This window comes from Typopeltis vanoorti, chromosome 13 (assembly GCF_054136105.1).
Source record: "Typopeltis vanoorti isolate ZY-2024b chromosome 13, IOZ_Tvanoo_1.0, whole genome shotgun sequence".
NCBI lineage: Eukaryota > Metazoa > Arthropoda > Arachnida > Uropygi > Thelyphonidae > Typopeltis > Typopeltis vanoorti.
The window spans coordinates 121,856,248-121,873,656 of NC_143561.1; the positions used below are offsets into that span (position 1 = coordinate 121,856,248).

At 37.7% G+C, this 17,409-nt stretch overlaps 1 protein-coding gene across 1 annotated transcript in view; it reads right to left on the reverse strand.

The window, feature by feature from the left end:
- The window catches only part of Col4a1 (Collagen type IV alpha 1), a 903,940-nt gene that overhangs the window by 418,673 nt on the left and 467,858 nt on the right, over nt 1–17,409 (reverse strand). The window contains exon 20 of the mRNA XM_090402880.1: nt 5,157–5,247. Coding sequence (XP_090259006.1) covers nt 5,157–5,247 — 91 coding nt within the window. The remainder of the gene's footprint in view (nt 1–5,156; nt 5,248–17,409) is intronic.

Here is a 17,409-nt window from a genome sequence, read left to right on the forward strand (position 1 = left end):
TGAGAGAAACATACTAAAATTTTCTCAAGAGGAATGGAAAGACAAGTATATAACAATACTTTAGGTAGAAAAAGCCATCAAAAACTTAAAATTGGAAACACAGCTTGAGTAGATGATATTTATTAGTATTATTACGGGCAACTTCAAGGAGTCGATAGACTCATCGAGGGAGGCCTTAACATCGTGTCAAGAACAACTATTCGACATTCACACAGTATTTATCATACCTCGCCTTGAACTCATTCACAGTCACACCAACAACAGACTAACAGCTTATTCCACTCATTCACCACTCTTTAAGTAAAAAACCTAGCTCTAACACCCTTGCTAACCACACTCTTGCCCAGCTTCCATTCATGGCCCCTAGTCCTCCCACCACCAGTCCTATTCTCAAAAATATCTTCTGAATTAATCTTATAGAAACCCTTCAGTAATTTGAATGTCTCAATCATATCACCTCTTTTCTGCCTAACAACCAATTTCTGCAACCCACAAATCTTCACCTGTTCTCATAAGATTCATTCCATAGACCTGATATCATCTTGGTCACTCGTCTCTGGATCCTCTCAACCTCCTCCCCATCAAGAAGAAACCATGGCGCCCAGATCTGGGCACAGTAGTAGTCTAGATGGGGTCTTATCAAGGCTTGATACAGAGGAAAATAACCTGTTTGTCTCCGCTCATTAAAGTATTTTTCAGCAATCAAGTGATTTGATGAGCTGATTTAGCCACTTTTGTGATGTGCCCCTTAAACTTCAACTCCCTATCCACCCAAATCCCTGGCCTCGTCAATCTACTGGAGTATGGTTCCACTAATGTGATATACTGCTGCTAATCTTTTCACCCCAAAATGCATAACCTTCCACTTTGCCACATTAAAGTGACATCCATTCTCCTTAGCCCAGTCCTCCAAACTATCCAAATCATCCTGCAAAATTTTGACATCCTGTGCATTCACTATTGCTTTACCCAACTTTGCATCATCAGCAAACAAATGAACACTTCCTCTCAGATCCTTTCCTATATCGTTAATGAGCAAATTGAACAGTAGTGGTCCAAGAACAGAAACCTGCAGCACACCACTAGTCACAGGCTTGTCTTTTGGACTCTAGTCCTGAATAAACCACTCTCTGATTTCTCTCCATCAACCAACCTCCTATCCATCTCACCAACCCTATATCCATCCCCATATACTGCAGTTTACTGATTAGAATTCCATGTGGTATCCTGTCAAAGGCCTTAGCAAGGTCCAGTAGAATCACTGTAAACCCATTACCCTTATCCAGTTCAGCTGTCACTGTGTTATAAAATGTAAGCAAGTTACTGAGGCATAATCTACTCTTCACTAAACCATGCTGTCCCCCATACAGTATCCCATTTTCATCTATCCATTCCTGTATTCTCCTCGACTATTTTCTCCAAGACCTTGACAACGATTCCTGATATGCTGATCAGTTGGTAATTTACAACAGCAGTCTTTGGAATCTCCTTTATGCAGTGGAACTATTTTCCCCTCTTTCCACTCCCTCAGGACTAACCCAGACCCGAGACTCGAATTAAACAAAATGGTCAAGGGCACTGACAATTCTTTAGCCACTTTACGTATGACACGAGCTGGTATACCATCTAATCCCACAGATGTATTGATATTGAGGTTTTGTAATAGACTATTCACTTCATTCACCACAATTCCCGTATAAGCTATTGGTTCATTCATTCCTGCAATGTAACCACCTGGATGATATACTCTTGCAAAGTGCTCGCTCAGTAATTCCACTATATCAACTGATTCGGTTACCTCCCTACCATCGGCATTCTTTAAAATCATTCTGCCATATACATTTTTTCTTTTACTTGCAACATATCGAAAAAACTGTTCGGGATTCTCTTTAGCTTGCATGGCTAATGTTCTTTCATAATCCGCTTTTGCTTTTCTTACCACACTCATTACCCTTCTGGCCTGTGCTTTATACCGTTCATGTGTCTGCCGGTGACCTTTTCCCTTAAATTTCCTCCACAGTTGTTTCTTTTTTTACAGCTCAAGCTTAATGGTGTTATTCATCCATTTAACCCCTACTTGATTTATTATTCGGACTCTAGGTATACAGTCAGCCATTGCCTCCTGCAAACACTTCTTAACCACCTCCCATGCACTATCAACATCCAGTTCTTGCAGTTTTACATGCCATGGTACTGAACCAATCAAACTCCTAAGCTTGTCATACTTACCAGCCCGACAATTCCACATGTACCCTGTCTTAATTGAAAATTCCACACCTTTAGCCACCTCCCAAGTCAAGACCCTATGATCGCTCTCACCAGTTGGTGGCAACGTGGTCATATTCCTTACAGCCAAATTCTCAGGCGCAATTACTAGGTCAAGCACTTTCTTACCCCTTATTTTCCATTACATGCTGTCGCAGATAGTTATCCCTTAATAACCGCATAAAATCCAATTCTTTCCTCCCATGTGTCCTCTCCTCCTTCCAATCAATGTTACCATAGTTGAAATCTCCCATAATAATTACCCTCCTTCCACTCATTTCTTCTATTTGCTTATGCATACTATCTCCACCATCTATTCCATCACCTGGTCTATAGCAGCACCCAACGGTATATTTTGTTCTGATAGTCTCAACTCACACCAAATAGCCTCAAATATGCTCTTTTCTCTATGTTCCACTTCTATTCTCCTTGGCTGCAGCTCATCAGCTATCATCAATAACACTCCCCCCCCCCCCATTTTATTCTCCCTATCACTCCTGGACACATCATACCCCGTCACATTCAATCCCACTAGCTATATCATCTTCTGTCAGCCATGTTTCACTAATGCCAATAACTTGTGGCCTGGAAGTGCCAACCAAGGCCAAAAACTTTTCATTCCTGTTCCTAATACTTCTGGCATTAGTATACATGAATTGCAGAAGCCCATTTGTCCCATCCCTATTTTTATGCCTTATACTAACTATCCCATTCTGATTTGTTGTGCTTCGTACTCACTTGGGCATATTACACACATTCATACACTCAACTGTCTCCCTAAAGTCTGCATATCTACTTCCTCCCCCCTTTAATAACTCTAGTTTTCCTGATTCTGCACATCCACTTCCACTTCATTCAACAACACCTTTTCAAGTCTCCGTACACCAAATTCATTCAAATGTAAACCATCCATCTTATATAAATCCTTTCGCCCATCAAACTCACTCCACACATCCACAACTTCCACACCACTCCTTCTGCATAATCCGCACATAAAGTCATTAGCAATTTTGGCCCTCCTTCTATACTCTTCACTGTCATACCGCGACAAGAGACTTACCATGCTAACTCTCTCTCTCACTCTTCTCTTTTGCTACCTCAAGTAATTCCTTCAAATCCTCTCTCATAGCCATTTTGTCTCCTTTCAAATCATTCGTTCCTGCTTCTACTATCAATTCTTTCACCCTCTTATTTTGCATTCTAATTGACTCGCTTACATCCTTAACGTTCGCACCAGGTTGGTACGATTTTGTCAAACTCTCATCTATCACACCTCTTACTAAATAATCTCCGTACAACACTCGCTCTTTCAATTTGTTCACACTCACTATCATACTCTTATTTTTCTTATCATACTTTTGCCGTTTATTTGGTACGCTCAGTAAACATTTTTGCCAATTCTCCAGCTGTGGATTTGCCCTATGTATCGTTCTGCATAATCGTGTGATCTCACTCATTGCATCTGTCTCATCATTTTTATTATCCGTTAATTCATTCATTCATTCTGTATTTTTACCTTCATTCTCACTTTCAATGCCACTCTCACAGCTATCTGGTACTACCTCGCAAATATCACTATTCATACCTTGCATATCACTATTTTATACATTCCCATTTTCAATAATGATATCACTCTCACAGCCTGAAACACACTTTAAATCCTCACATTCCTTACACTTTCTGCACACATTCACTTCACCATCATTGTCTAACCAGACTCTAAACCGCTCTCCTCAAAGCTTACATTTCACAAATGGTACACTGAATAAAATCCTTTATATTAAAATTTTTGGAGAAAGATGGCAATCTGGACACCATTGTATTCCTTCTTATTGGTGCCATGTGCACACTAATAATCGTATCTATCAAATTACTAATTGAAATAACTCAGAAACACACAAAAATCACACAGACACGCTAAGATACGAAAAGTAAATAATACTATGTAAGATTCAAGCAAATTTACCAATTATTACTTAAAATAATACTTATCTGTTCAGGAGCTCTCTACAAACACTACACACCATGTAGCCCTCTAGTGGCCAACTGAAATTGAAATATTTGACCAGAAATGCTTACGTATGGAAGTTAACAAATAGAGGGAGTCATTCAGTGAGAGGTGATTAATTAAGCAAATAGCTCTCTTCTGAATACAATTAAGCATTCTTAAGATCTTAGGTTCACCATCCCAAATGCAAGAATAATATTCTAAGTTCAGGTAGATTTGAAATTAATAAAGTGTCAGGAGTTGAAGAAGAAAAAGTATTGTTCAGAACAAAAAAAAGAATATCAAACTTTTTTTGGAGGATGAAGAGGCTATGATGTGTGGTGTATGAGATGTTTGTGTCACAATAGGCTAGATGTGGAAGTCAACTCAAGAAGAGAAAAGTGATCCTGATAAGCAAAATATTATCAAAAACGTGGGAGACTGAAGAATGTCTTTCTGGGAAATGAGATGGGATTAATGTTGGTAGTATTCAAACTCACCAGGCTATCCCACTCCACTTGACAATGTCAAAGTATTCAAGACATTGTTATAGAGGTCTTTAATCCTGAATCATGTGAGCACCACAGGATACTCAGATGATTCAGGATTCAAAACAAAATCCTGAATTTTGTCTTGAATTCAAAACAAACAGGATTGAACAGGATTGGATGTCATAGAGAGAAGGAGGGGGGGGGGTTAATGATGTATAGGAGGAAGAGTGTAGAAGAAAGCACAGAACCCTGGCACTGATTGAAAGAAGACTGATCAAGCATTGATTTGGACCTCATGCAATGAGTCTTTGAACTCCAAGGAAATGTCTTTGTAATAATAATAATAATGATAATAATAAAGTTAAGAGTTATTCAACTAGAATATACAAACTGTTTTACAAGTAGTTATCAACCTGGCTGTCCCAAAATTACATCTGGTGGAATAACAGCTGGTTCGCCTTTCAGACCTTTCTGTCCATCTTTTCCTGGAATTCCTGGTCTTCCCTAAGGGAAAAAAGGTTTATAATAAAGATTAAAAATGTGATCTATTTTAAAAATACTGTAAGTGGTGAAATAAAATAATATACACAAGAATAAGAACATGTAGAGCTTCTGCTACTAATGGCTCAGCAAAAAGTTAAGCAAGTTTGAGCCCGGTTAGTAGTTGGAAGGAGTTCAATCATTCGATGCTGTTGGCACACTCTCCCTTGATGAGTCTTTGGACTCCCTGGAGGTGTCACATAATAATAATAATAATGTAACAATAATTCTAATAATGTGAAAGTGATCATGAAGGGATTGCCTGTGTTGTGGCTAGCCATATGCACACTTTTGTGAGGAAAGGATATATGTGGAATTATAAGACTGGTGATGATGTCAAGCTTAGGAGACAGCCTAAAGCTATAACATGGAATGAGGAGCTGAGCAGAGTTGAGCATGAATGTCATCTAACAAAGAACTACATAATAGCATTAATGTGCGAATGTATTCTGAAGACTAAAAGACTAGTAATAATCAGTTAAATTAAGACTATAAAAACAAGTCAGGAGAGTGATTCAGTTAGTAAGGAGAACAAAAGTACAGTATGAGCAGAAATTCGCAAATCAGGCAGAGTAAACCCCTGGAGAGTTTTTTTAGATATGTGGCAAGTAGAAGGAAGAATGACCATGGTAAGATGATGTTAATGGATGACAGTGGTAGAATGGTAACTGCTGCAGAAGACATTGTTGAGGGCATTTTATCCTGATTAGGATGGAATGAGGAACTTAAGTGTACAGGATATAGGAGAGGATGGTTTAATTATGAGTGAGCAGGAGGTATTCGAGGAAATAAATAAACTTGATGTCAATAAAGCAATAGGATTTGATAACATATCACCACGCATCTTAAGAGAATGTTCCAGGGAATTGAGAGTAGCAGTGGCATGTCTGTTTAATAAAAGTCTTGCAATATAACTGCTTCCAAGGCAGTCCTTCCTTTCTCTGTGATGATGAGCATCCGTGAATCCCCTTTGCGGGGAGGGACAGCACCATCTAAGTCCCCCCAAATTTTATCTGGGGGCCTGGAACCGGCATAGCCGACGAATCCTAATAGGCATATGCAAAAGTGTGCATATGCCTATTAGTTGGGTCCGTATCCCTGACTGTAATCCGTGTGTTTTCACGAGACAGGTCTGCCTGCTTACGGGACGAAAAACCCCAGATAAACTGGTGGAAAAACCCTGCTGTCCACACCGAAGACCGACTAACTTGGCTACGACTGAGGAAGATCCTTAAGCTCCTTGTGTCATCGACGGAAATTGAACTAGGACACTCCTTCCCCAGGCATATGGTTGCAAAGCGCATAGCCATTAGGCTAACTGGGCAGACTCCAAGGCAGTGGAAGGAGGGTAAAATTGTTCCACTGCATAAAGGTGGTAATAAGGCTATAGCTTCAAATTATAGACTGGTCTGTATATCTGGAGTTGTGGTGAAGGTCCTGGAGAAATTGGTGAGAAGTAGGATAGGATACAGAAATGGGTTGATAACAGCAGTATTCTCTGTGGTTATCAGCATGGATTTGTTAAGGGGAGATCATGTACACTGCTCAAAACAATTAGAGGACACTTTAGTTTCTGTTGGATAATTATAAATTTCTGCACATAATTATAACTATTGGGTACTTTATACATGAATAACTATTTCTTACTTATGGATAGGGTGTAATTGATGAGATATTGTTTAAATAATCGATATTTATTACAAATTTAACAAATTATACATTTTAGCATGAAATAATTTTAACAAGAATAACAACAAGAATAGCCAAAAACGCTTTTGTTAATTTTTAATAGGGTGTATGGTCTCCATTTACAGCAGAAACAGCAGTACATTTTGGTTGCATGGACCAGATAAGAAGATCAAAAAGTTCTTGTGGGATATTTCCCTACTCCTCTATGAGAGTAATTTCTCATAGAGGAGTAGGGAAAAAAGAGCTCTTGAAACGATCATGGTGGCACCAGTCGAGCAGAAACGCACCTACCTAAAGCATCACAAGCATGTTCGATTGGATTACAATCCGGTGAACAGGCAGGCCAGTTCATTCGTTCAATACCTTCTTCCTCAAACCACTCTTGTACCAAATTTGCACAGCATGGATGAGCACTGTCATCCACAAAAATTAATTGTTGGCTAATTGCAGCAGCATATGGACAAACTATAGGTTCCAAAATCTCATCGCAATACCTTTGGGCTGTTAAGAAACCGTTTCTGATAAAATAGAGATCAGTATGGCCTTATATACAGAGGCTGTTCAATAAGTTATAAGACTATATTTATACAGAAAACAGATTACCTTTAATCGTCATCATTTACATGGTCTTTTTTGAAGTAATTGTCATGAGACACAATGCATTTGTCCCAACGTTGCATCCACTTCTTAAACACATGTGAAAGTCTGTTTTTTGAGAGTTCTTTCAAAACCGCCTCCGCGGCTTTTACACATGCTTTGTTGCTTTCGAAATGGTGGCCTCTTAGTGGTTTCTTGAGCTGAGAAGCAGAAATCGCAAGGTGCAAGATCAGGACTGTATGGAGGGTGTGGTAGGATATCTATGTTGTTCTTCTGCAAAACGTCCACTACACAACCAGCAATATGTGGCCTTGCATTATCGTGGTGCAATAAGAAGCCATTCTTCAGCAATGGACGCTTCCTTTTAACGTGCTGTACCATTGTCCGTAAAACATCTGCATAGTATGAGCTGTTTACAGTATTCCCGGGTTCTACAGCGTGTTGGTAAACAATGCCTTTGTAGTCAAAAAACATTATGGCCATAACTTTACCAGCCGATTTTACAGTTTTTGCTTTCTTGGGGGTAGGCAAAGACGGATGCTTCCATTCACTGCTTTGTTGTTTCATTGTAGGGTCATAGTAATACAACCAAGCTTCATCTGCTGTAATGATGCGTTTTAAGAAGTTGTTGTCTTCTTGTTCCAGTCTTTCTTTCCATTCTGTGCACACATCTACTCGATGCTGCATTTTCTCCGGTGTCAAGAGTTTGGGAATCCATCGGGCGCAAACATGTTTCAGTCCCAAATGTTCAGCCATGATCGAGTGAACACTTCCCAGAGAAATATTCAGGACAACATGCAGCTGGCGTACTGTAATTCTGCGATCCTCCTTGATGATAATCGCTGCTGTGTTGATCACTGTCTCTGTGATGGATATTGAAGGTCTTCCTTCACGTTCAAGATCTTCCACATTTTGCCTTCCTTCCTTAAAAGTTTTATGCCAGCGAAAAACACTTGCCCTCAACATTGCTTCATCGTGGAAAGCTTCGCGTATCATGTTAAAAGTGTCCAATGCCAATTTTTGCAAATGCACACAAAATTTAATCACATAACACTGTTCCAAGGATGCTTCCATTTCGACGACTGGTCGCCACTCGTAGGCGCGGCGAAACAAGCTTGCGTTTAGTCACGTGACACTCTGGCACATCAGCCCATATACACCATCTATTAACCTCTTTTGTTATATTTAATACGACAGCAACATTTCTTTATTCCACAGAAATTAATATTGTGATGAGTGGTTTTGCGACAGTAAAATTAGTCTTATTGCTTACTGAACAGCCCTCGTACTTATTCCAGCCCATAGCATCAAACTCCCACCTTGAGGTTGGGGGTCTTTCACAAACAAACTGTGGATTATTTCTTGTTCCACTTTCACGCCATATCAAGATACATCGGTTATCTGGTTGCAGACTGAACTTGGACTCATCACTAAAAAGTACATGAGACCAATCCTCATTTGTCTACTTGCAGTGTTCCTGTGCCCAAATTCTTCAGACTCTATTGTGATTTGCAGTAAGTGGAATGTAAACCATTGGTTTTCGAGCACATAAATCTATGGCATGAAGACAATTTTGAACATTTCCCACCTCCAGAAAGCGGTCCCAAAGTCACGAAATTAAGCTTTGAGATACATGACAAGCTTGAGCAACAACTTGCTGCGTTTCTCCAGCTTCTAATCGACCAATAGCTCTCCAAAGCTATGGATTCCGGGATATCACGTTGTTCTGCCATTTTTAACAAAATAATGGGTGGTAGGTGACACAAGTTTACAATTGAAATGAAAATTATGAACTGTGGAAGTGAACACAATAAGCCATGCTTTTATACCCTCCACATGCTAATACAGCTAAGACACATTTCGACAAGCTTAACATGATTTTGTATGCAGCTGTTTGTTCTACAGCTGTATAGTAAGAATATTTTAAAATAAATGGGTTACATTTGTAAATTATTTTTATAACTTTATAATTTACAAGAAAACCAATATATCCCCTAATTGTTTTGAGCAGTATATTATCAAAAGTTGACAAATACCTTGGACAGGAGAGATGCATTTACTATAATGTACTTGGATTTTGCAAAAGTTTTTGATACACTGCCACATGACAAGATCTTAAATAAATTGAAACAGATGAGATTGGATAATAGACTTCTGAGTTCGATCAGTGACTGGCTGTCAGATAGGTATCAGAAAGTTGTATATGGGGATACGGTATCCCAAAAGAGAAAGGTCACTAGTGGTGTACTGTATGGGTCAGTTTTGGGACCATTGTTGTTGTTCATTTTGTACGTTAATGATATTGGGATGGATTTAACTAGTGATATACAGCTGTTTGCAGATGATGCAAAACTGGGGAGAGCAAAATCAAGTGGATGTTGTGGTCTTACAAGAGGACTTGAATAGATTGCCTGAATGGCCAGGTAAGTGGAAATATCAGTTCAATGTTGCAAAGCGTAAGATTTTAAGATTTGGTAAGCAATGATGGGATGCAAAGTATACACTTGCTGGAGAAACTTTAAAGGAAATAGAGAAGATGAGAGATCTAGGAGAGATAGTGGACAAGCACCTGAATTCATTGCACAAGTTGTGAAGACGTCACATCGGATAATGTCAATGATGCAGAGGACCCTGAAATGCAGAAATAGAGGGGTTATGATATCATTGTATAAGGCCTTGATCAAACCTTATATGGATTATTGTGCACAGATTTGGTTGCCAGGTTCTCATGGTGACAAGGATATGTTGGAAAGGGTCCAGAGTAGATCACAAAGGTGGTCAGTGGTCTTTGGAATCTGAAGTACGAAGACAGATTGAGAGAATGTAAGTTACAGAGCCTTGTGGAAAGAAAGAAGAGGAGGGATATGATTGAGACATATAAGCTAGTCAGGATATGCAGCTGTTATCAGGTTGACATGGAAGAGATTTTCATAGAGTGAGAGAGAAGGGGGGGGGGGGTAGAACAAGAGGCCACTCTTGTTCTACCCCCTCCCCTTGGTTGGTGAGTGGAATGCATTGCTTGAGTGTGTTGTGAATGTAGACATTGAATCAGTTTAAAGCATAATTGGATGAGCATTGTGTGCAATAATGTGTACCTCCCATGATGTTAATAATAATAACAATAACAACATATATTATTTCAATCACTTATATATATGTTATACATGCATCTTTTAAATATATACATAAATATAAAAATAATGTTATACATATACATCATTGTTACTGTTAAATTTCTGATATGCAGGATATGTACATTACCTTTATCACCTACTGTCCTTCCCAGTTTTGCATCATCATCAGCAAACAAGTGAATATTTCCCTTTTATATTTAATATACAAAGCAGTAACCTTAGTTCAGAGTCCTTTGCATTACACTAGTCATCCTCATTTTGCCAGATTTCAATCCACCATATATTTCTCTCTGGGTTCTATTGTTGTGAGATCATCTGTTCCACCAACTTTGTATCCATTTTCTGCAAGTTATGCAATAGTTTTCCAAGCATTATTATTATATTATTGTCAAATCCCATTGCAAGTCCAACAGTATCATGGTATAGCAATTTCCCTTATTTAATTTAATTTAATTCTGCTGTTCGCTAACCACTCTGCCAGCCAAAAGATCAGATACGAGTGGTTAGCATATCTGCTCTCCAGCCAAAAAGCTGCAGGTTCAAATTCTGCAATGGGCATGGATGTTTATTATAGTCTGTGGAAAAACTAGTGGTGGTGGTTGGTGGTAGATGGTACTGGGGTAGTTGGTGGATTTAATGGTGAAGGCAGAGAGTTGTAGAGTACGTGCACTCCACTCAATGAGTCTTGGACTTCCTGGAGGTGTCAAATAATAATAATAATAATAATAATAATAATAATATTTATAAAATGTGAGTAAATAACTAAAGCAGGACCTACCTTTTACAAAGCCATGATGTCCATCTTAGAGTATCATATGCCTATCCACCTATTTCTGTATTTTATATTTAACCAACTGTTTAAAGACTTTAACTAGCGCTCCTTCAATCCCTTTAAGTAATGGAACTATCTTAACCTCTTCAGGTCTCAACTCTGACAAGGTTCCACAAAAGTGGAACCTTGTCAGAGTTGAGACCTAGATTAAACAACTTTATCAGAGGAACTGTCAGTTTTCTTGGAGATTCTAGTAGCACACAACATGCTGTTTAACCAACTGCTTTATTCACTCATATTTTTCAATATGCTGAGACCTCTAGTTTGTCTACTTCAATTCTCACATCAATCTCTGTCACATCAGAAGGTCCAAAATTTCTGCCTGGATGACACACCCTTGCAAAGTGATCTCTTAGCAACTCAGTTATTTCTTCTGTTTATGTCAATTTATCAGAAATGATTGAAGTTATCTTTTCATATTCATTCTTCCTCTTATTCACTCTGAGCAAAAAAAAAGCCTTTAGGATTTTCCCTGACCACTTCCCTTTTGTTACTGTCATTATTTTCATGTAGCTTCTTTTACCATGGCACAGCTCCAAACTGTCAAAATGTTTTGACAGTTTGGTGATTTTGACAAAAAAGTTTGTCAAAATCACCTGTTTTGTAGTTCTACAATTTCAGAAGTTGAGTGAAAATTCTATTTAGCAACCTCCCAGAAAAACACTGCATGGTCACTTTTCCCAGTCAGTTGCAGAGTGTCTATCATGGTTATGGAGAATGCCTGTGAAAGTAGGAACAGAAAGAAAGAAAAAGATTCAAGAGAGAACACAAGTTGAATTCTATGATATTAGAATCATATAAATCTTTAACTAGTCTCTGTGAAAGGAGAACAAAAATAATAAAGAACATAAAATGTATCAAGCCTTCATTTTTCGGTGAGAGTGGAATGGAAATGGAACATTCTTCTTTTTATTAAAAAAGTGGAACTTGTAAACAGTGATATAAAGATAAAATTTATATTTCCATCATTTAGAATAATACATCAGTATCTCTGATTTTACTAGCAGTGGTAGTGATGTTTCAGAAACAAGTCAGTGCTAGCACAAAATCACCAATAGCAAGCATGATGTATAGATGGATACAACACTGGGTAGTGTGACTGAAAATTTAGCAGAGTAGCAGATTTGGAAGACAGTGCTGATTGTGTAGATGAATGTCAAGCAAGGGTAGTATGCTTAAAGAGAGAGAGAGAGAGAGAGAGAGAGAGAGAAAGAGAGAATGAGAGAGAGAAAAAATCTGCAGTACAGAGAAAAGTGGAAGGTATGAAAATGTGTTGAAGAGAGCAAAGATTAGGAGACTTAAATGGCTAATCAATGTGAAGTGAATAACAGTAGGACTGAGGTAAAGTTATGGGAATAGTATAAAGAAAGAGAGAATGGGAGAACCAGGGAAAGAGAGGAAATTGAGGAAATTCCTGAAGAAAGCTGTTCCAGAGAACAAAGGTAGATGGAATAAATGAAGAGGAAAGTACATGTTGATGTATTTGTGTGACTGAAAATTTAGCAGAGTAGCAGATTTGGAAGACAGTGCTGATTGTGTAGATGAATGTCAAGCAAGGGTAGTATGCTTAAAGAGAGAGAGAGAGAGAAAAAAAAATCTGCAGTACAGAGAAAAGTGGAAGGTATGAAAATGTGTTGAAGAGAGCAAAGATTAGGAGACTTAAATGGCTAATCAATGTGAAGTGAATAACAGTAGGACTGAGGTAAAGTTATGGGAATAGTATAAAGAAAGAGAGAATGGGAGAACCAGGGAAAGAGAGGAAATTGAGAAAGTACAACAGTAAGAGATATAGAGATGAAAGAAAGGCAGGTAAATGAGAGAACAAAGAGGAAGATGTCAGAGGGGAGAGAGAGAGAGAGAGAGAGAGAGAAAGTAGGATGCAGGTGATTAAAGAATGATGAGATCAGTGAGATGAGGCAAAATCCTTGCCTTTTAAAGAGGGACAGTAACCTCCTTATCTCTACCTGTCAATGTCTCCTTCAACATCCAAGTACTCCTTGAGTGATTTTGCCAACTAGAAAAATACACTCCACTCTTCAACTTCAAATTTCTGTTCACCATCATCCCCAAATCTAAGTTATTATTATGTGACACCTTCAAGGAGTCCAGAGACTCATCAAGGGAGGGCACCTACTATACAACTCTCCATTTCTACCACTTAATCCACAAATTATAGCAAATGCCACTTCCATTAAAACCTACACCAACCTCATCTACTGTCCACCACTACCACCAGTATTTTCTGCCTGTAAATAGGTGGTGTTCTCATGGCCGATTTGTCTGTATGTCTCTAGCTTCGTGAATTTCCTGTAATCTATTACTATCAATGTGATACACAGATAAACCTAAAAAATATTAATAATAGATAAAATAAAATTACATGACAGCAGATGCACTGGAAGGGATACCATGCTTGGCTGTTGTCCAAATGTCCTGTCACCAGTTTACACTTACCAGCTTACATTTGACTAGCTGGCTGTTGCCCAGTTGTTCATGAACCCATTATACACATATTTATCAATCCCATACATGAGTGGTAGAAAAATTCATAGCACATCAGTGACATGTAGAGTGCAGGTAAAGATTGAGAAACAAGAAATTGTTGATTTTCTTACTTTTTTTTTTTTTTTTTTTAACATTTGGAAGTAGTTGTTGAGGGAACACTTCCTGAAGAAAGCTGTTCCAGAGAACAAAGGTAGATAGAATAAATGAAGAGGAAAGTACATGTTGATGTATTTGCAGTTGGAATGAAATGGATGATGGATAGCTGCTTCATTTCTTTCTATAGGCTAAACAGAAAGCAGATAAAAGATGGTTGTCAGTTCAATGGAGACGTGTCCGTGGATGTACCTTTACACAAAGGACACAGACATCAAACATTGTATCTTTGGGATAGTGGTTGAAGCCAATGAGATTGGTATAGGAATCATCTATTAGTCAACTTGATTTCTTGTAGTAAATATCAAGAATTGTTAAGGAGGATTTAGGTGCACCACCCCAAAGAAGTGAACAGTATTCTGAGGATGAGTAAATTTTGGATTTGTATAGAGTTAGTATTTGGATGGATGAAAGTGCCTTCAGTGAAAAATAATGCCTAGTTTTTGTTTTTTGAAGGTGAGGAAGATACTGATGTGATATCTTTATTCTTAAGTAAATGTCTGACAAAGAGTGAGATCTGATCCTATCTGGTGATTTGTTTATTAATGTAAGTAAGGAAGATATGGAACTTAGAGAAATTAAAAAATACCAAGGAATTTGGAAATAGATTGGAGAAAGAATTAGAGGAAACAAGTTTTGTCAAAAGTGAAGATCCAGAAAAGAAATGGGAACAAGCTAAAGAGAAATTAAGAAGACTGCAGAAGAAGAAATTGGATATGTAAGAGCTAAAAGAATAAAAAAAACCTTGGATAACTAATGAGATGATTTCTATAATGGAAGAAAGAAGAAAATGGAAAAATAAAAACACCCCCAGAAGGAAAAATACACTATAGAACCCTGAATGACAAATTGAGAAGGGAAGCAGAAAGAAGTAGAGAAGATTGGCTTAAAAAAATGTGAAGAAATGGAAAATTATGAGAGAATGGGAAGGTATGATCTTTTGTATGAAAAAGCCAGAAACATAAATCACAAGAGAAATGGAATTTGAGCTGGAGGAATAGCAAATAAGAATGGAGATATCATAAATGAAAGAGATAAAATCCTAATGAAATAGAAGGAATACATTAAAGATCTATATGACAAGGAAAATAGACCAAAATGAGTTGCCATTAGAAGATATAAAGAAAGTAAATGAAGATGATCTTGCCCAGAGATTTCAAAGACACAAGTAGAAATGGCCATTAAAGAACTAAAATGTGGAAAGGCAGAAGGAATAGATGAAATACCTGCAGAATTCCTGAAACAACTTCAGAAGAAAGGAACTGAAGAAATAACCAAAATAATAAATTTAATTTATAACAAAGGAGAATTACCAAAAGATTTTATGACCTTAATATTTATACCTATACCAAAGAAAAGTAACGCAGTGAACTGCAAGGATTTTAGAACAATAAGCCTCATTTCCCATACATCAAAAATACTTATGAGAATTCTAACAGAGAATTGCATCTAAGGTGGAAGAATTTCTTGGAGAAGATCAGTTTGGTTTCAGGAAGTGTAGGGGAACAAGAGATGTGATTGGATTGTTAAGAATAGTAAGTCAAAGAAGTCTGGAAGTGTAGGGGAACAAGAGATGTGATTGGACTGTTAAGAATAGTAAGTCAAAGAAGTCTGGAAGTGAATAAAGAAGTTAAAATCTGTTATGTAGATTTTGAAAAAGCTTTTGACTTTGTAAAATGGTATAAGACGGTGGAAGTAATGGAAAAGATTGGTATAGATTGGAAAGATAGAAGGCTAATTATTTCACTATACATGGGACAAACTGCCATGTGTTCTGAAGCAATGTTAAAAGAAGCACTGGAGAATTCGGAAGAAAGAATAAAGATTGGAGGTAGTCAGATATTTGCAATAAGATACGCAGATGATAAGGCATTATTATCAAATACTGAAACAGGACTACAACATCTGTTGAACAGATTACTGGAATCCTGTATCAATAACTGAATGAAAATTAACATAAGAAAAACAAAGGTAATGAAAATAGCAAGGAAAGAGGCAAATATGGATATCAGAATAAATGGGGAAAAACTGAATCAAGTAAAGACATTTAAATATCTAGGAAGTGTGATTAGCAGTGATGGAAGATGTAAAAGTGACATAAAAGCAAGAATAGTGATGGGAAGAGATGCCTTTAATAGAAAATGGAATTTATTCAGAATTAAAATGGACAGAAACCTATAGAAAAGACTAATAAAATGTTATGTGTAGACTGTTGCCCTCTGTGCAGCTGAAACTTGGACATTGAAGAAAGAAGAAATTAAGAACCTGAAAGCTTTGAGATGTGATTTGGAGAAGATTGGAAAAAATCAAATGGACAGATAAAATAACTAATGAAGAGGTCTTAAAAAGAGTAGAAGAAGAAAGCAGTCTGTTAAAGATGATAAAAAGAAGAAAGGGAAACTGGATCAGACATATTCTGAGAGGGAATGGAATCATCAGAGATGCCATCAAAGGAAAAACAGACGGAAAAAAAGACCCAAAGGAAGAGTAAGGAAAACAATGCTAGATGACATGCTGAATAGAGATAAGTACACAACCTTGAAAGAGAAGGCTCAGAACAGAAGAGAGTGGAAGGAAAATTTTTGCTACTAAGAGAAGAACCTGCTCAATTGCAGAATACTCAAGAAGAAGAAGGTGGGGGAACTGAGATTCGTTAGAGAAAAAAAGGCAAGGGGGCATTTTAGTAGCACTGAACAGGTTATTAATATGACCAGATTCTTACTGCTCCATTGAAGAATGGTACTGATGCCATTTCAGGCACTGGTTGCAAATGATCGTAAAGTTTGGGATGTTCGACCTCTGCATGGCTTGCTGAATGAGTACAAAGAATGAAGTATCTCCAAGATATGTAGGATTAGTAGTGACTGAGTAGGTAATTTATGTACTGGAAAAAGAGGGTAAACATAGAACAGAACACGGAGAAACTCCCTTTAGTGGCTAAGCTCAAAGAGAGGAAGCTATCCATGATGACATTATTATTATTATTGTATGGTAACCTCCATGGAGTCCAAAAGGCTCATCATGGGAGGGAGACCCAAATAATCCACACAATCTATCATACCTCTCCTTTAACTCATTAACAGACAAAGCCCTTAAAACAAACTGTGACAACCCATTCCATTCATTCACAACTCTCCAAGCAAAAAATGTAGTCCTTACATCACTACTAACCATACTTTTACTCAACTTCCAAAGATGATCTCTTGTTCCAGCCAA